Source organism: Lissotriton helveticus, chromosome 6, assembly GCF_964261635.1.
Source record: "Lissotriton helveticus chromosome 6, aLisHel1.1, whole genome shotgun sequence".
NCBI classification, from domain to species: Eukaryota; Metazoa; Chordata; class Amphibia; order Caudata; family Salamandridae; genus Lissotriton; species Lissotriton helveticus.
In genome coordinates this window covers 679,927,972-679,948,525 of record NC_136067.1, presented here as the reverse complement: position 1 = coordinate 679,948,525, position 20,554 = coordinate 679,927,972, and the positions used below count along the sequence as shown (strand labels likewise).

The 20,554-nt window shown below is 45.4% G+C and overlaps 1 protein-coding gene across 10 annotated transcripts in view; it reads left to right on the top strand.

The window, feature by feature from the left end:
• SNAP91 (synaptosome associated protein 91) overlaps positions 1-20,554 on the top strand; it is a 797,825-nt gene that overhangs the window by 759,944 nt on the left and 17,327 nt on the right. For all 10 annotated transcript variants that reach the window (XM_078648151.1, XM_078648145.1, XM_078648146.1 and 7 more), the window contains 2 exons: positions 5,156-5,239; positions 5,320-5,424. In XM_078648151.1, coding sequence (XP_078504277.1) covers positions 5,156-5,239; positions 5,320-5,424 — 189 coding nt within the window. The remainder of the gene's footprint in view (positions 1-5,155; positions 5,240-5,319; positions 5,425-20,554) is intronic.

Sequence of the window (20,554 nt, the reverse complement as noted above, 5' to 3'; positions counted from 1 at the left end):
GTATTTTATACGCCCTCCTTCTGATGCGGATCTCTTCCCTCGGGCCTCAGCTTTAATGATAAGTAGGAGGTCGCGTTTGGCATTTCTGCAGGAGGTGTTAAACCATGTGCCTTTATGTGATCCCTGGGTTCTGTGAGGTCTAGTGCAGAAAAAGTCTGACTCAAGTGTTTTAATAAGTTGCTCATGTACGTGTGCGAGATCCTCTCTTGTTTCCTGCGTACACACTGGGGCCCCTAGATCAAATGCCTCCGTGAGGATTGGAGTGATCCTAGCGTAGAGGGCAGCTAGCTTATCTTCACTAGTAGATAGCTTTTCCCATCTTATCCTCCTTCTATTGTTTTCTAGGAGGTATCCCTCTCTGGGTTTTTGTTCGTTTGATACCCGATCCCCCGTACGGGGGATGGCATATCCCAGTTCCAAGGCATTGTGGTCGCTGTCCTCTCTAGATGTAACTCTGAAGTCAGCCACCCTTTTCCAAGCATGTAACTGTACCAGAAAGTAATCTAATCTGGATTCTCTCCCGACTTTATTATACGTGCATTTGCTCGGGATATCGGTCTTAACACGACCATTGCAGGCCCTAAGGCCATGCGTGAGGGTAAGCATGTTGATCTGGACAGCTAATGGTGTCCATGCTCTCGGGGGGGGAGCCTCTGTCGCTGGAACCTGCCAACTTGAATCCTCCTCTAGGGAGGGTCCATCAAGTAAGCCAGGTAGTGGTTAAAAATGCGAATTGAAGTCTCCCCCTACTATGTATGATATCCCCTCTGGAATGGTTTCTAATAGAGAGGACAGTTCGCCAATGGTTTTAGAGGTGGCGGATATGGAGACTGGTCTGGAGTAGACATTAATTATGAGTAATTTGTATAGTCTCGGCCATTCAAGGAGGACAGCCAGTATGTCTTCAGAGTCCACAGTGTATCGTGAAGCTGTGCAGCCCAGATCTGAAGCCACCCAGATTGCTAGACCTCCAGATGGTCGGCCTCTCCCACCCCATACTGCTTGTGTCGAAAATATCTCAAAGCCCCTATAGGTATGCTCCTCACTTGCCCAGGTCTCTTGAAAGAGGCAAGCACTTTTAGAGTTGACTAATTCAGCCCATGGCTCAGAATCTATTTTATTGGCCAGTCCTGCGACATTCCATGAGAGCAGCTTTAATATGTAAGGGACGTGCTGGCTATTTCCCTTCGTGCCTTGATTTATCTTTAAGTTTATATGATCTTTTGGGGATGTTCCCTGTATCGGCCCTTGTCCCCTGTATAGGGCCTCTGGTTCAGTTACACTATATACTCTCTGTTGAGAATTTTCTGAATTTCTGGGAGCAAGATGCCCGTCCCCATGGATAGGGTTAGAGGGTTTACGACCGCCGTCTTGAATGAAATTAGGTATTACATGCTCGAGTGGGTGCGGGGGTGCCCTATCTTCAGATGCAAGCTGTCAATCCACCATTTCAAGACAGTCAAATCGTATGAAAGTCGGCTGAAACGGTGGCTGGTAATGTCCGAGGGGCCAAATTGATCCTCGTTCAAAACCACCCCTTCCCATTCCTCTTCTTTTAACAGTCTCCCATCCCTGGGCATCATCATGAATTGAGGGGTAACCCGATGCCATTCGCATTTGGATGTAGGGATTTCTGCTTACTCCCGAATTTCCCCCCCAGTTTCCTAGTGAGTCATGCGGATGTCCCCATCTCTGATCATTGGATGTGTGGGTGTTTGATGGGTAGAAGAACGAGAGGGGAAGTGGCTGGATGTTATTTCCCTCGTCCTCTGGGAAGCAACCACAAATATAGGAGACTGTTCCTGGTTCTTTGAAACTGACCAGTATGCAGTCGCCACTAATTGATTTGGGCGTCTTTCCTACCCATGAAACTCTTCTTACCATGCGAATATCGCTGGTCATGCCTTTGGGGAGTGGTCTGAATGTAGATAACCAGTTAATTACTTTATTTTTTAGCGAGGCCCCTGTTTCGCTTGATGCAGGTTTTAATTCAGGTGCCCCAGCTAGAATGACAGTGTATGCAGCTACCTCTGGTGGAAGATTTACAGTTACTGTTTTTTGTGTTTTTTGCAATGTAATGTTGTGATCTTGAAGGTTTTGTGATTTGTTTGGTAGAGGTTTGGATGCACTTGTATGTTGTAGCTGTGAATTTGTTGCATCGGTGGGTGCGAGTGTTTGTTGTGAATTGGGGGGTTGTTTGTGGGATTCACCCGCGGGTGTCACTGGTTGCTGTGGTCTGGCAAGGGGATTGTTTTGCTTCAAACTGGGTCCCTGGCGATTGACTAGTTTTGGATTTATAGATGTAGTTGTGGATTTCGCGTTTCCAGCCTCATTGTTCTTAGTTGAATTCTGGGACTCAAGGTCCTTCTTATGTTTTGAGTCTGCGCTAGGTGCTATGGGGCAGGAGTTCACAGGTTTCCAACTGTCCGTAAACTGGGAGGCAGTTTTCTCAAATTTATTAAGCCTTGCTTCTATTTTAATCAGATGGGCTTCTATAGGACTAAGCAGTGACCTAAGCAGGTTTCCTATGTCTGCCAGTGTAATATCCTCTTCGGCTGTCTCAGTGTTGTATTCTGTTATGGAAGGCGGAAGATCAATGGAAATGTTGTGGGTTTTTACCGGGGGAGGGAGCTCCATTCTGACTGATGGTGGGGTCTCGTGTATGGTATTATCAGAGTTGGATTTGTTATGTATTGTACCTGACTTTAGTTTTTTCGCCTTCCTTTCTCTGTGGCTCTGTTTCCCCATTTTCCTTTTTTGTATTGCTCCTTCCCTTGCGCACCTAACTGTACTAGGAGACTCTATCACATCTAGGGTGTTCGTTGCCAGTGGCGGTTCTTCCCCAAGTAAGTTAGGAGTTGGTTCGGAATGTTCCCCCACATTAATGAGAGTTGGTGGTTGTGTGATTTGTGTCAGTGGGAGTGAGAGTAGACTCATATCTTCGAGGTCACTTAAAGTTTCCTCTGAAAGATCTAGACTGGTAGGTAGTTGGTCCCCTCCACAAGCTCCAAACTGCGAGCCATCTGTGTTCGGCATTTCCTCAGGGGTTTTTGCCATCGCTAGAATGCCCATGGATGATCTCCTAGCCCACTCGATTTCTTGCGAAATACGTCTTTCTAGGACAGTGATATCGTCAATCAGCAAGGATCCCGCCCTGAGGAAATAATTATCAATTTTACCTTGGGCCGTAACGGGCGTGGTAGGTCCAGTGACCGCCAAGTTGGCTTTACTCCTAGTCTCCATTTTACTCATTGTTTATAGGGCACTCTGTGGATGCAGGCAAGGATCAAGTAGTATTATAAGGAGAGAGGGTCACGGGCAAGAAGTAGGGGTGGCCCGGTCCGGTCTCTTCCGTCCTCGAACGGCACGCTCTTTGCCCGGTCTTCGCCCGCACTTCCGTCCGCGCGCGTCCCGCGTTCGCGTCAGAAGGCTGAGCTAAATAGGAGGAGGGGGCGGGAAGAGGCACCAGGTGCGCGCGATCTCCTGGCGCAAGCACCTCTGGTCCTCGCAGTCCCGCTCCCGGCGTCAGCAGCACAGGCTCTCCCAACAACGACACCCAGCGAGTTTAGTAACCGAGCACACGGGCTCCCAGGTTACTGTTAGCAGGTCAAGGGTCCTTTAGGCAATGTCAGGTCAAGGACGACTGGCGAGCGGTTCCCGCGAAGCGGGGGCCGCGAGTCGTTTTGAAGCTCTCAGGGAGGAGGGGGCGGGAAGAGGCACCAGGTGCGCGCGATCTCCTGGCGCAAGCACCTCTGGTCCTCGCAGTCCCGCTCCCGGCGTCAGCAGCACAGGCTCTCCCAACAACGACACCCAGCGAGTTTAGTAACCGAGCACACTGGCTCCCAGGTTACTGTTAGCAGGTCAAGGGTCCTTTAGGCAATGGCAGGTCAAGGACGACTGGCGAGCGGCTCCCGCGAAGCGGGGGCCGCGAGTCGTTTTGAAGCTCTCAGGGAGGAGGGGGCGGGAAGAGGCACCAGGTGCGCGCAATCTCCTGGCGCAAGCACCTCTGGTCCTCGCAGTCCCGCTCCCGGCGTCAGCAGCACAGGCTCTCCCAACAACGACACCCAGCGAGTTTAGTAACCGAGCACACGGGCTCCCAGGTTACTGTTAGCAGGTCAAGGGTCCTTTAGGCAATGGCAGGTCAAGGACGACTGGCGAGCGGCAGTCTGTTTTGTTTTTGTTCTTTCCAAAACAAGAAGCAGGACATATTGTCCAGTGAACACGACCATAAGATCACTTTTGCAATACAATTGAAGTGTATTCCTCGGCGGCCTGACATCCAATAGAATAGGTTGTGTTTTCCACCAATCGACCGTGTAATACACTTGAGCTGGTCTTTCTGTGCACTCGAGCAATCATCCAATGAAAATGCAAATCCACACACACCACACAGGATGAGGTACACTCGAGCCAATGCCTCCATGCTCACAAGCGTGCTCCAGGTGACGTGCTTCAAGCGCTTCCCTTACTAATTAAAACAGTGCACTCGAGCCGGTAACTCCATACTCTTGAGGTATCCCAAAATTGTCAAAGGTGGAAAAGAAAGGTAAGCCAGTCTCTAGTAGTAGTAGTTCGACTGTTATCACCAAAATGTTCCTTGAAAGTATACACGGGCAACCATATTGACGCATTTAAATTCAAGATGAGTCCCCCATAATAAGAAATGGTATTGTTCCTGTGCTGCTGTGATAAGATAAATCTCTACAACTCCTCTCAAACTGTTGCAAAGTAATAAAACCCAGCATAACGTTGATCTCTTTTTATTAGTGAAACACAGCATCTGCTTTCAGCTAGGTTGTCAAAAGAGAAATCTAAACATTCTTACTTCAATAGGGAACTGTGCAGACAGTTCTCAGTTAAACATGAACAATAGACGAACCATAATAGCTAATTGAATGCAAACTCCTCATTATAAGACATCCCTTTTAGGAAGTTTGAAAAATGTCTAATTTGCATCCTAATGTTTTTGACATATCTTCAAAGCTTCGACAACATCATGTAAAGTATGCTTGTTGAGAACTGTTTGATTTATAATTGCTGTTTAACATTTTAATGCAGCTTCTCATTGCATACGTCTAATTGGCAAAAGATTTTGATACATGTTGCCACACTTATCAAGAGGGTGATAAACATTGTGTTTCATTACTCATTTTAGCAGGGTACGGGTCCTCCAGCGAGTAGTGCCACACCTGTAGCAGGCGGTAGCCCTGTTTCTCAGCCTGTAGCAGGATTTGGGATGGTAAGTAGAAGTCTGTGCAAGAGATCATGTATGAGTTTTCAAATGATGCGTGGCCTACTAATAGTTATATCTTTATTCAGCCCCCTGCTGGAACAAATGTACCAATGATGCCGCAGCAACCAATGATGTTTTCTCAGCCCAGAATGAGACCACCGTTTGGAGCATCGGCAGTACCCACAGCACCAGTAAGTAAACACCTGTTCAATTATTGCTAATGCTGTTTACTTAATTAGCTAATAAAACACTTTCCATATTTAAAGACAGTAAAAGAGATTGAATCAGTAAAATTTCTTGGTTAATTTGAAGTAGATTCTTTAATGCATTAGGTTATTTCTATACATCTAATCTAATGAGCTTGACCATACCAGCAAGAGGGCAGCATTGCCTTGTACAAAAGGTAACTGTTTGATGAATGTATAGAATTAAGCATACCCACAGACTACCTTATGCACTTCAGACTAGCAGATTTTAAGTGTTTAATTTCCAGCTAATAGAAAGTTACCTTTTCTGAATGTCATCAGCTCTTGTTTCAATGGAATTCCAAGCTGAGGAGTTTTGGTGTTATCAGTGTCTTCCTGGTACCATATTTTGCCTTTTTCCCCTATGTTACTCATGTTTCATTACCTTTCTTATCTTCTGTAGAGCATTTTGAATACATCCTCAACCTTTTAAAGAAATAAAATATGGTTGTGTCTTATATATTCACTCCAAGGTGGTTGAATTGCTGCCACAGCGCACTTAAAAAATCCTGAAGATGGCTTTTCTTAGGGTAACCACTCCAGTCACCAAAATCCAAGCTGACTTGGTAGGCACTGCGGAAACAGTTATGGCTTTCTGTTATTTATTTACCACAAACATTAAAGCCAGCTTGATGGATTTTGACTACAAGTCTTGATCAGATAAAGTGGTCACAATCGTTGGTCACTATTTATATTGTCCTTCAATAGTTTCAATTATCCCGCAAAGCATTCTGGCAACCGTAGTTCATTTTAAAAAAACAAATCTTAACATTAATAAATAAATCAAAATGATATATGTAGCTCATTCCTCACTGGTCATAAAACCTTTTCTTATCCATAACGCTTGGAATTGCCCAGTACATCTAATGTTATCAACTTTCAAATACATTCCACACTTGGATGCGTTAAAGTTCCTGTCCTCTATTGGTCTTTACCTCATGTCATTATTTCTGGGATATAATCACATCCAACCCAGTTACAACTTTAAAAAGAAATGTGTATGTTAACAAACCTCATATGCATATTGTTGCAAACCAATATTTCACCTTCATTGGGAGTTAAGTTCTACCCTGATTTCATAAGAGGGACGTAGAATCGAATAGTGTACAGCGGAGTGATCTATTGTAGGGCAGAGTTGGGAGTGGTACAGTGGAGTGGTGTGTGGTACAGTGGAGTGGCGTGTGGTACAGTTTCTTAAAATGGAGAGTTGTAGAGTGGCACAGAATGAACAAGGATGTTATACAGTAGATTAGCATACAGTGGAGTGGCATGTCTGTGTTGGTGTGTGGTAGAGTGGAGTGGCATGTCATGCAGTTGAGTGGGTATCATGGAGTGGAGTGGGATAGAGTGGAATGGCATGTGTTAGAGTGGTGAGGATTGTTGTGAGTAAAGTGTCATAGACTGGGTGACGTGTCATAGATTGAAGTGTTGTGGCATAGAGTGGGGTGGGATGTTGTTGAATCTAGCTAAAACAGGCTTAATGTGAACATGGCTGAACAGATGTTGATGAAATTTGGCAATGATTTAAACAAATGAGGTTGAAAGGGTGACTTTTTGTAGTAGAGCTAACATTGGTTAAGTGGTATTAAAGTTATAAGGTATAAAGCATAGGTTAGATTTATTAAAATGTCACACAACACAGCATAGCAAGACGCCTTGCCTTGCCTTGCTGTGCTGTGTTGCTTGATAGGGAGAGGGTAGAAGTGCACCATATCGATCAAGATATGACTCATTCCTGCTCTCTCCCTGCGTGGCACCCATGTGGTATGGTGCAAGGGTGCCTGCATTGCAAGCAGAATTGTTTTTGTACTCCTCCCGGGAAGCTGTAGCATTTTGACATATTCCCAGGTTTATCAGTCTTAGTAAGTCTGGGAATGTAGCAAACTCCATGGGTGAATGTGTGGGTAACACCCATGCTCCACCCATGGAATGCATTCCCTGGGCAGAGTAATGCAAGTCATGGACTTGAAGGGTCTTGCATTACTCCAGATTTACCAAGCAACTCCGGGCCACCCATTGTGGCCTTGCGTTGTGGGTAAATCTGACTTAAGTATTGCATTGCCCTGGAGACACTGTGTGACGCAAGGGTAACACAGTACAATGATAAATCTGGCCCTTTGTTATATATATTTAGGGCTCTCGATTTTCCGTTTAAACAGATTTTTACATATAAATAGAGACAGAAAACAAGTTTTCTTTTATCTGTATGTATATATATAAAGGGAAAATACTAGTACATTTTGTCATTGGCCTCAATGGATTCACACCCCCAACCATCTGCTGTCTCCGCCCTCCTTCGAGGTGTCAGCCTGGCTGAGACAGCTCCGGGGCACACACACAGCCGCACCCGAGTACTTCACAGGTCTTTGAAAGACCAGTTTACTTGTTAATGAGGCTATGTTGTTCTTTCACACCTTAGCCCCTGCCTCTTCACTCTGCTGATTGCACTGAAGGCCGCTCGGCTATCTGTGGGAACCCCAGCTGGGCCTGCTTCGAGGCCGCATTTGCTCCTCTACATGAACACAAAAGGATTGTTTTTCTCGGCTGCACCTTCGTTTGTTCTTGCAGAGTGTGCCACGTGGATTGTGCGTATTTGCACTTTGAATAGCGCTTAATACAGCAGTGTTCTTCTAAGCACTGTAAATAATAGGTTATTTTTACTCGGTCCAGGATCACTCTATTCATGTTTGTAGGGGGTGGGGGGGCACACTGGCCTGCAGGTCACACCAGAGGTCAGCAGAGGGTGCTGCGCCTTGAAGATAACATTTGAAGCGCCAGCATCTTTGTGAATCCAGCAAAATGTTTGCACTGGATCCCTCTGGAAAATGTCAGCATTATTTCAGGGTCTGGGGGTGTCTCCCCAGCAGGTCTATGTTTTAAACTAACATGTCCACCACTGAATACCAGGTTTTTAGGTCGGACCTAGAGATCGCATTAGCAGTAAGCCATGTCTCGTGATGGCAAAGAAGTATACCCAGAGGGGCTCTTCCTGTTTGCTTCAGCCGTCTTGTGTGTTTTTGAATTGGTGAGGCAGATTCAAAAAGTAGATTTTTTACACGAATGCTCCACAGAGCTGCCTTCACGCCAACGCAGCCCCTTGTGTTGGTTCATATTTACAGCAGTGACAAAATCTCTTGTCCTTGCTCCAACCGATATGGATAACCAAAGCAGCTGCTGTGTGGCAGCTGTTGCGCCTCTGGTCACTGCCGTTGTCCCTACAGTGGTCGCAGCTTTGGCATCTTCTGCATTTCCTGCTCTTGTGATAGAAACATTCTATTTGCAACGTTCTTCTTCTTATTTACCACAAGGTGTTAGGTGTCCCTGTCTTCTGGTTTTGGGGGCGGTGGCTATGGTCCGTCATTGGCAGGTCAGGTGAAGGACGAAAAAAACAATAGGAGGGAGGTAGTGCCCGTGGAGTAAGAATCCTACCCCTGTACTCTGTTACATAAACAAAAGGAATCCTACTCACAGTGGAAAGGGAAGGGTGTCTACCACAAGTGTGGGGACACACAGTGTTTTGTAAAATACCCCTCACACACCAACAGGCCCCTTGGTGCCATGCTTCATCATCGGGGTCTTCGCACCCCTCTAACGGGATGCGGCGTGCTGCGACCTACGATTACGCGGGAGCACTAAAGGTTGGACTATGTGTGGTGTGTGTGATGCAAGTGGTAGGGGTATTTAAATGTGAGTGGTGGGGTATGGTCAAGGTTTAAAAAGTACCTGGCTCGTGGGTGTATAGGAAAAAACTTTATTCACAACCCCGGGCTGGTACTATTAAAAGAAGTGCAGAGTGAGGTAGCTAACTGTCGTGACTATGGACAGTACCTCTAGTGTGCGTCGACATGTTTCAGAGCGTGTGCTCCTTCTTCAGGACGGGGGCACAACTTCCCCACCTTACTCACGTATTTCTATAAATTGTGTAAATAACCAAAAAGTGCGAGACTATATACAGTGACTTAATATTAAAATAAAGGCTATAATGTGCCTACAGTGGTTTGTGACCATGCATTTGCATGACCTACAAAGAGGAAAAAGAAAATGAAAATTAATATGGTTACCCTCAGTAGGGTGGCTCCTACAGGTGCAGTCACCTGGAGCACCACATGGCATATTGGCCCTGTAAAGGAAAAAGACAGACAAAACACACAACATAGAAGAACACACAAAAAGTTATTTGAAACATGTTGGTCATACTCATTGTGAAAAGATGTCTTGCTTCATGAGCATTCTGGGACGTCTGGGGTTGATTGCTATTTTTGCAATCTAAAGGGACAAAGGATCGTTTTCAGTTTTTTACTCACGTTTTTGGATGGGAAATGGTGTTTCTGTTAACCAATACTCACAGACTCGGGACAAGTTCGCCTCCGTGCTACCCCACACGCTGCTTCGCTGGTATTGACTAGGGATGGCTGCCGCGCGCTATTTATGCTACAATTCCTTGAATGGTTCTGTAGTCATAGGCTAATTGTCGGACATGCCTAATGCCCATACATGGGTAATCCGTTCAATTAGTAGACACACCATATATGGGATGTCCGGTGATGCGGATAGCGTAGGAGAAATGCCAGGTGTGGCTGTCAAGGATTAGAGAACGCATGCGCGAAAGATCCGTGGCTTGCGCATACGTGCAGTAGCTGGAGTTTACAGCGTTCTTGTCGTTTGGAAAGCGCATGCGCGTTTGTGAGGTGTCTGCATTCTGGAGCTGCATGCCGCGCTGTGTATTTCAAAGGGCATGCGTATTGGAATAATTCTACCAAGTGTGGTTGGGCAGTGGTGTATTTCAAAAACGATCGTTATAAGAACCTGAGTAGCGATGTGAGGGCCTACAACGCGCTCTTATTTGGTAACGCTATTTACAATTAGTTAAGGTTTAAACCAGCTGGACGAGAACCAAGGAGTTGAGGTGGCATGTCAGTCGGCCACTTGGTTATTGCTAGGGGCCTATTATTTATAAGGGTCGAGGTCATGAAGGCCACGAGATATTTCCTCACCAGACTCCCACCAGGAATGCGGGGGATTAAGAGAAGTTTTCGAGATAGGGTTTAAAAAAAATGAGAAACCAGCAAGGAGCTTTATTGTGCGTGGGCTGAAAAAGGAGACAAGAGGCAAGTCGGTTTAAACACCACAATGAAATGGATCCAAAAAAAGAAGAAACACTTTTGCTGCAAATGTCTTTGTCTGACATTTTTCTACTCCAAAATGCAGCCTCAGGAGGAGAGAAAAAAAGGTTTTAAAATACAAGCAATAAATACATAACTAAATAAAGCAAGACCGAGTAGTCGCAAAGTGGCCAGATAGGTTTCATTTACACTGAAACACCTTCAAGATTTTGCCAGTGAAGCGCTACTTTTTTTCATGTTGTTCGCTTTTCAAGCAAAAACACTCATTGATTTCTGAAAATGATGATGGTAAAAGCTTTAAGTTTTATTCCCTATGAGTGTTTGCTTTTTTCCAGTATGTTGTTACTTTTTTTTCAGGCAGCATATTACTGTAGTCTAGTGCATAATTTTAATTGAATTGCTTCCTGGTGTTTAAAGTGGGGCACAGTTGGGTTGCAGCTGAAGGCTGTGTGAGTTTCTCTCAGTGGGGCAGTATGGTGTTCGGTGGGGGAGAGGATCTGGCACTCTGTCAATGACAGAAACTGCAAGGCTCTGAGACAAATGGCTTGTGATAGCACTTTTAAGCATATTTGGGACATTCTGCAAATGGCAAAGTTTTCAGACGAATGTATAATGTTGACCAATAACAACCAAGCGCATGTGTGCATTGTCAATTTCAATAAATGTGGAAAAATACTAGCTGTAGCGTCGTCTTTTGCTTGTGGCAAAAATAAATGTGGATGAATACAGAAAAATGCCCAAAAAATAAAAATGGAAAAATACAGACGGAAATGGCAACAAAATAAATAACATAAAACCAGGAGCCCTATTTATATTGGACCACCCGTATACTGTAGTAACTTCATGGTATTCTGTGATACATGCAGATGAAAAGGAAGTATATGATTGGCTTATTGCTCCCTTTACAAAAGTAAAAGACCACTATATTGTTTTTACCATATTTTGTATGTGGTCTTGGTTAGGGCTTTAGATATAGGTAAGTAGTAGATTTTATACCTATTACCACTGTAATAAAGTAGTAATGGGTTGGTATGTTTCTTTTAAAAGTTACTGAGCCCATCGGTACTACCTATGCAGTACTACAATACTTAAAAACATAGATAAATATGTAAAAAAAAAATAATGCACTGTACGACATTATATATCACTTACCATGAAAGTAGAACTGCATGAATTTTTGGGTTTGCTGTAAATATTTCAGCTGTTTGAGTTATGAGCATAGTAGTTATGATTAGGGAGACCCTGAGTGGGATCTCCTTAATTTAAGGTTTTTTAAAACCTAGATCAATTGTTACTCTATAGACAGCCAAGGGACACAGACACAAAAAACAATCCTCTACCCACCAGACTACATTACTCCGACACACATGCACACACACACACCTGCCTACCAGGCTACTGAACCCAAACGTACTTGCAAATCCACAGCATACACTTACTCCCTAAAAAGGTCACCATACATACACCTACCTACTTCTAATACCACAGTGTGGACACACCCTCTACCTACCTGACCACAGAACTTACTCTTTCTCTCTCTCTCTCACACACACACACACACACACACACACACGCACGCACACACACACACACACACACACACACGTATCCAAAAGCAAGAGCGAGAAAAACTCACCCTCTCTCTGACTTCCTACTCTCCTTCAAAACACATGCTGTAAAGGTCAAAACAAGCACTTCCTAACAGGTGCTGCAAAGACCAAACCACACCCACATACACCCCTACAAAAACACAGTTCGCATATATATTCTATAAGCTATAACACTCCTTACACACCCTTACCGAGCACAGCATAATTTGCCAATCACACATACCACAAAGCCACACCCCTCACTCCCACACACTTCTAAAAGACCACAGCACTCTCACACATGATCACCTACCTGCATCAAAGGCCACTTAACCTGCACACTTTCCTGCATACTTAAAAGCTCACAGCACACACACACCCCTAATAAAACTTAATACACACATAAACGTGCCCACGCAGCCACGGCACTAACACATGAAATGCTACATACTAGCAAGATTGAAAATAAAATACTCACTCTTCACTTCTAGTATACCAAGTGTAATGGTGGCATAATAAGCATGTAATGTGATCCGGATGTAGGCATGTAAAGCTCTCACTATAATAGGAATGGAAGCAAGGTGGTGAGCCGACTGCAGATGCTTAAGCAGATCAAATAGCGGCCAAGGAGCAGGGACCTGCTGATATTATTTTCATTCCAACCTCATTATTTCAGAATGATGCAATACTACTGCTCACAGTAAATATTGATCCCAGTGACAAAGGTGTTTAATTGGTCCCAAATAGGAAAAGAAAAAGTATCTAGCAGTGAAAAGAGGAGGATATATTCAGTTGCAATACTGCAACTAAAGTGGCTGCACCTCCCCGGGCATGCTACTCTTCAGAAATCTTCAAATGGGTTCAGTTTAATATCTTTAAATATAAAAGCTAGATATTCATAGAATGTGGCCTTTATGTCCCATGACACAATATTATTCAGTCATTGAGTGTATATAGACTGATGCTGGAAGGGTTTTAAGTTTCACTCTCTATTCAAATAAATCTTCCATAGATTAATTGATAAATTTAAAGTGAAGGGCAATGACAATAAGTGTTTTAGAACAAATTGGCATTTGTCAATGTGATTCTTCAACTTTCTCTTGATACACACTAGACTTCACCATAAGGGATTGAAGGCAACATTGGTGAATATTTTGTGTGCACCACCAGAAGGTGGTTGGCTCTCATGCTCTATATGACTGGAGGAGAAGTGTGGCTCACTGGTTAGAGGAGGCAGACCTGGAAGCAGAGGTCAGCCCGGGACCAGGGTTCAATTCCCGGCTCGGCGGGGTCTTGAGTCCTAAAATGTCCATGGACTCGACAATTCTCGCTCCGGTGCCTACTCGATTCACGGGTTCACACTCTGCGACTCTGGGCAATAGCTTGCTTAATCTCTACAACGGCCCCTCGCGGCGGGATGCCTGGCTTTCACCTTGCGGATACCCTGCCGGGGTCATCTCACAGGGGAATACCAGTACGGGTTCCCTAAGCAAGCGCTTAGAAACCGCTTGGTGATTTGCGCTATATAAATTCATGTACATTTACATTTACATGACTGAAACTGAGAAATGCATGTGCAGCTCATACTATTGCCAGACAAAAGGCACTACTTTTAAAACAAGTTACTGTTTTTTTGTAGTATTCACCATCAGACTATTGATCACTATTTCCAAAGGGAAACCATATCAACAGCATTACATAACAAAAAAGAATGACTTGCTGTAACATATTTGTATACTTATTTATTTATTTATTTATTAAAGTTTTGTATAGCGCTAGCTGGACCCGAGGGTATCAGAGCGCTTCACAACTAGAACAAAGGCATCAGAAAGACAGTGAGGACGAAAAACAGGGCAGGGAGCACATGGGCGAAGTAAAGTCTGTACAATAGCAGCAAGAGCGCAAAACAGGGCGGATAGTCAAAAGCGAGTCAACCGGCTCTGAGAACGCAGAGATAATGGTTTTTCAAAGTCAAACGTGGAGGTCTGAATACGATCCAGAATGCTCGAGGAAGAGGACTTTGAGTAACATCTTGAATTTCGGGAAGGAGGCGGTCATTCTGATATGTGGGGGGATGGCGTTCCAAATCTTGGGAGCATTACCCGCAAAGGATTTGCTAGATGTTTTGTGTTTCTGGGATTTCAGAGGAATGAGTAGGAGCGTGTTTGAGCTTCTGAGGTTCCTAGACTAACCGTCCCTTTTGAGCTAGTTGGTTAGATATTCTGGTTTGCCTGGTTGCAGGGCTTTGTGTGTGAGGCAGGCTGTACGGAAGCTAGCTCGTTGGTCAATAGGGAGCCACTTCAGATCCTTAAGAGCCGGGGAGATGTAATCGTATTTCTTAGTTCCCGTGACCATTCTTGCTGCGGCGTTTAGGGTAGAGGTCAGAGGTCCCAGGTGCGATTTGGCTGTTCCAGTCAGAGTAGCAATGCCATAGTCAATTCTGGAGAGTACCAGAGCCTGAGTGGCCTGTTTCAGGTCTTTCGTGGGGAGGAAGGGTTTCAGTTTGTAGAGAAGTTTCAGGTTCAGGAAAGTACTTTTGGCAGTTTTTGAGATGTGTTCTTTCATGTCCAGTTTGGGGTCATGGGTGATCCACAGGGATTTTATGGAGTTTGAAGGAACAAGAGGAACATTTAGGGCATTTAAGGCTTTGAGCCATTCTAGTATTTGGGGGTTTTCATCTTTGTTCGAGATGAGGAGCACTTCTGTTTTTTCTTCATTGAGTTTGAGGTGGTTGGATGAGAGCCAATGTTGAACTTTGGTAAGTGTGCAGTTCAGTCTGTGGATGTCTGCGATCGACGTGGTTTCCAGATAGAGTTGTGTGTCATCCGCGTAGAGGTGGAAGGGGATGTTGGACTTCCTTAGAATTGAAGTGAGGGGCTCCATGTAGATGTTGAAAAGTTGTGGCGAGAGTACTGACCCTTGTGGGACACCTCTACTGATGGGGAGGGTGTCCGATTCAAAGCTTTTAATTTTGATTCTTTGTGTGCGGTTGTTGAGAAAGGAGGAGAACCATTTTAGAACAGTCTTTTCCAGACCCACTCTCTCTTGGAGGACATTGAGTAGCAGGGTATGGTCAACTGTGTCAAATGCAGCCGTGAGGTCTAAGAGGATGAGAAGGCTGCATTGGTTGGAGTCGAGCGACATGTGTAGATCGTCCAGGACATTTAGGATTGGTGTGGGTCGAGAAGATTCGTGTTCTCTAGGTGATGGGATAGCTGAGACAGCACACATCTTTCCAGAATTTTCGATAAGAGTGGAAGGTTCGAAACTGGTTAGAAGTTGTTCATGTCCTTGTGGTCAAGGCCGGGTCTTTTTAGGAGTGGCGTGACTTGACCTACTTTGAGACAGTCAGGGATGGAGCCCTCGCTCACAGAGCTGTTGATGATCTTGGCCCAAATTGGGGCTAGAGTGAGCTTCAGGTCTTTGGTCAATCTCGGGGGAAGCTGATCAAGTGAGTGGGACGAGGGTTTGGCGGTGGCTATGAGATTGCTTATCACTTCAACCTGGATAGGCCGGAAGGAGGACCAGCGAATGGTTGCGGTTGTTGGCCTGATGTGGGTAGTTGCAGATGGGTGGGAGGAGGGCATAGCGCAGAATGATCGATCAATTTTGGCAATTTTTTCGTTGAAAAAGCTGGCAAAGTCGTCACATTGGGATTTGGACGCCGCCATGTTGTCTATCACAGGAATGGAGGTTTGGTTCCTGATGATGTTAAAGAGTACTTTGGGGCGGACTTTAGCATTGTCTAGAGCCGAACAGAAGAAGGACGACTTTTTGCTCTTGATATGGTTATAGTAAATTTTGAGGGCTGCCTTGAGTTGATCCCGGTTGGGGGAGGTGGGGTTGGACCTCCAGGTTCTTTCCAAGGATCTTAGGTGTCTTCTTTCTTCGTTAATGTCAGTGGAGAACCAAGACCTGGAGGGGATGCTTCTTGGTTTTTTTAGTTTCCGAGGTGCCAGCTGATCTAGGATGAGCTCCAGGTTGGAGTGGTAAAGCGAGGTGAGTTCCGTGGTTGAGAGGAGTTCCGTCGAGTTCGGGAGGAGTGAGCGAAGTCCTTCTAGCTTGTCAGGGGGGAGTCTCGATAAGTTTCTGACCCACTTGGGGGAGGTTTGAGTAGGTGGGAGGGAAAGAACCGAATGATTGATATGAAAGAGAATGGCGTGATGGTCTGACCAGTCCACCGGGATGATGTGGTCAATCGAAATTGTCTTTTTATCCGCGATGATTGCCTCAAGGATTGCTCCTCTATGGTGGGTTTCCTCTGTGCAGTGCTGGGTCATATCGTGGTCTTGTAGAAGGGTGGTGAGAGATTGGATGAGCGGGTTTTTTGTTACATTCCATCTTAGGTTGAGGTCGCCCAGAATTATTCTGAAGTCGCTGTTGAGAGCGGTTTGAGTGATCAGATCCGTCAGCTGAGCGCCAAATTCGGAGGAGTTGCCCGGAGGATGGTAGAGGAGAAGGCATTGAAGGGGACAGTGGTGAGGCGAAATGAAGTTGACCAAAAGGCATTCAAAGGAGTTATATATGATGGAGGGAGATTCAGTGATGGAGAGGTCACTTTTGTGGATAATAGCTATTCCGCCACCTTTGTGTATGGGCCTGTCTTTGTGTATAATTGAGAAACCGTGCGGCACCAGCGTGTCCATGATGGGAATGGATAGAGTGTTTAGCCATGTTTCAGTGATGAAGGCTACATCCAGGTCATGGGAGAGAATGGTTTTGGCTATCTCCGTTGCATGTTTGACGGCGGATCGGCAGTTGATGAGCATACAGTTAATCGGGGGTCGGCATTCGAGTTTGGGTTGACAGGAGTAGCTCTGGGTAAGGAGGAGAGATAGGTTGGTGGTCTAGCAGCTTTTCGGAGGGGCGGGTCCCTCCCCGCTCCAGTGATGACTTGAATCGAGGAGAAGGGTGAATGGTATAGGGGTTGTGCTTGGGCTGGCTGATTAGGAGGGGTTTCGTAGGAGGCGATGAGGGAGCTCACTTCCTGGGGCGAAAGGGAGGGAACAATTCTTCTAGGACTGTCAACTCGTGACTCAGTCCTGGGTTTGGTGAGAAGAGGCCGGGAGCCTGGGGGGGGGCACGGTACGATGGGAGGCAGAGAGTCATTCCTAATGGGAGGCGGATGGAGGTGGGGTGGTGCGACGTGAGGGGAGGGTAGCTGGAGTTTCTCTAGGGAGGATAGGGTTTCCTTCAGGCCAAAAAATCAGAGTAGCGATCTGGCTTTCTAGAAGGTCCAGGCCTTGCGTCAGTTTTGAGTGTTGGGGAGGAGGGGGGCGGGTGGGTAAAGCTGGGCCTAGAGTGAGAGGGGCAATGGGGCAAGACATTGATGGCGGGGAGAGTAGGGGTTGGGGGTCCCGGTTCCGAGTTAGTTCGATTGTGAGAGGACTAGAGAGGGAGAGGGGCTTTGGGCCGAGTTACTGTTGGATGGTATAACAGGGGAGGGAGGCACGGAATCGGCTGAGCGAGGGCTAGGTAGGGGCTTAGGGGCGAGTTACTAGTAGGAGGGATAGTCGAGGTGGGAGGATCTGATTTGTGTTTCGAGTTAGGATGGGCGAGGGATAGGGAGGGAAGAAGGTTGCGGTCCCTTTGGAGATTGTGGTTGTCTTCACTAAGGGGAACGGTGTGAGCTAGAGGAGTGTCTGTTCACGCAGGGGGCTGTGACTCGGGGTTGATAGGTGGTCTGGGATCTCTATGGGAAAGAGACTGAGTACCTGGAGTGTTATGGGAGACGTGGGGAGGAGGGAAGGAAGTTGGATGGGTAGGTGGGGGTGGCAGGCAGAGTTCTGGAAGTTTGGGTGAAGGGGGAGGAGGCCTGGGGATGTAGGGTAGAGGGGGGTGGGGATGGGGGAGACGGATGACTGGAGACGTGATTAAGTGCGGGGGAAGGGATTGTTGAGGTGATGGAAGCATGCTCTGCGGGTTAGGAGTTTGACAAGAGCCATTGGGGGTGGAGGTGCGCGGCTGTTGAGGGTAGTGAGCCGTAGCCGTCTTAAGAGTGGGGAAGAGGGAGTCGAAGAACTCTAGGTTTTTGTCTTTCGCCTGGATTAGAATGGTGCCATTCACGAACATGGTGATGGAGATGTCTCTGGTCAGGGACTGTTGGTCCAGGGGGGAGATAGTTAGTTTCCGGTTGTGTTCTGAGAAGGTGGTTTTGGAGACAGGGAGGAGTGAGTTAAAGGTGGTGACCCATACGTCTGGTCTGGTGGTGTGGAAAATGAAGTCCATTTTTCTCAGCCCTCTCGCTGAGCAGTGGTAGGTGTCCACAATTAGTGTCTTGGGGTGTTGCCTAATTAAATTCTGTTTAAAGTAATTTTTAGCTTTGAAGGAGAGACTGTGTGGGAAGGTAATGGCGTAGGTGTTCCGTCCAAGAGGAGATAAGTGGTTAAGTGATGGGCCGGGATGCGTGTTTTAAGCGCATGGACGGAGGCATCGTAATAGAACTAGGGGGGAGGGAGGCCGCTAGGTGACTGAGGAGACCGGCGTTGGCAGTGGTGGGAGGACTTTGTTGTAAAATCAGAAGAGAGGAGTTTAGCCTGAGGCCACCATTACACCTTCCTTGGGAAGACTCTTGAGATTGGTCAAAGAAGTTTGTTTAACACGATTGTACACTTTTAAGTTGGATATCTGGGGTCAGGCAGCAGAAGCAGGTGATAAAAGCAGTGGTGGATGGTTCTAGATCATGCTGCTGTCTGTCCTTGTGCAGACCTTGCCATTGATGACACGCACAGGCTCATGTTGGAGAGGGGAGATCGGTCCATCTGAGCGATATTGTCACAAATAATTGGATGACTAAGCGCATGGAAGTAGGAAGTGTTTTTCACTCCTTATTGTACTCAAATGAAGTACGTACTTGTTGCTTTGATATGAATTTACCTTAAATAATGAAGACTAGAGGCATTTAGTTAAACAGGAAAAAGTGGCTTTATTTAAACACTGTGGCCGGGAAAGTGTTCCTTTGCACAAGTTTCGGCTGACAATTTCTACATCTTGTGAGGTACAATAAAACCATTCTGTATTCTTGAAAAAGCATCTCAGTCACAAATTAACAAGTTTGGGCCTCTGATAAGGACAAAGATGGCTCTGGACCTAAGGGAGAGCTAGTGTGGACAAGTGTGTATGTGTCCAGCTGTTCGGTGTGGTGAGCACGTGATCACTTCGCCATAAATAAATTAACAAAAAATGAAAAAAGGGATTAAAAACTTAAATCATGCAAGTGTCACCTAAAGTATGCAGGTAGGTGATCATGTGTGAGAGTGTCTCTAAATTTTCAGGGTTACAATATAGGTGTAATTTACCTGCGCTGAATCCTTCAATGGTATTAACAAAAAACGCCCTTCATCATTTGAGGTTAGAAGCTATAATTGGCAGCACTGTTCAGCACTAGATTGAAAAAAGAGAAGTTTTTTGTACATGAACACCCAATTATTCTACAATAGTGCCCTTTATAGATTTGTTACGTCTATATGCAAACATAGGTTTGGGGATCAGCTCTGTTTTAGATGTATCAACATTGAGAATATGCCAATTTGAGAATTTAGGATTACACTATAACAAGTATTGCCCATGATGCTGAGTTAGTGTTCATCTAGAATGCCATTGGGGTGACCAAAGCATAAATGCCACAGGCAACATTCAGTGGCTAAAGAGGAGTGACCCTTTGCCCCATTTATATATGTTTCTCTGTGGATTGATCCAAAATGTGAATGAAACTCCAGCTATGCAATAACTGTAAGGGAGGTCCCAAAGCCCCTCTATATGCCTGCGTGTTTGTTTGTATTATTATTTCATGTATTATTATCATTTTTTATAACTTAGTCTGGTAGATATCTAAAGCTTTCTTTAGCTAAAGATGGTCATTTATGCTTGTATTTCTTCCCTAAAACAAGCAAGTCTCTGAGAGGTCACTCCTATCACTTAAATCCATGCCCAATCCATGTCACCAAAGGTGTGGTGTCTATTTTTACTCCCTTTTCCCAGTAATCTAGCAGTCACCCAGTATAAAATGAAACAGATCTACATAGATTAATGCAAAAGTGGTCACCTCATCCCATTCTGATTCTTAACAACAACAAAAACACATCTTACCCCAGATGATTCCAAAGAATGACAACCTCTGTGAACTCTTCTAATACTGAGAAATGTGTGATTAAGAAAACTACCCTAAGACAGAATGATTGATATCTGTCAATCTTGATCAGGACTCATGATTAATTTCTAGGCGTATGTGGCTGACAGCTGATGAAGGGAATAAGTGAGAGGACTTGGGTAAATATGACAAGAGATTGAGTTGAAGTCTGTAAACGGTCAGGAAGTTGTCCGATGTGAATATTTTGGTGCGAGGCTTAGCCATTCTAGCATCAC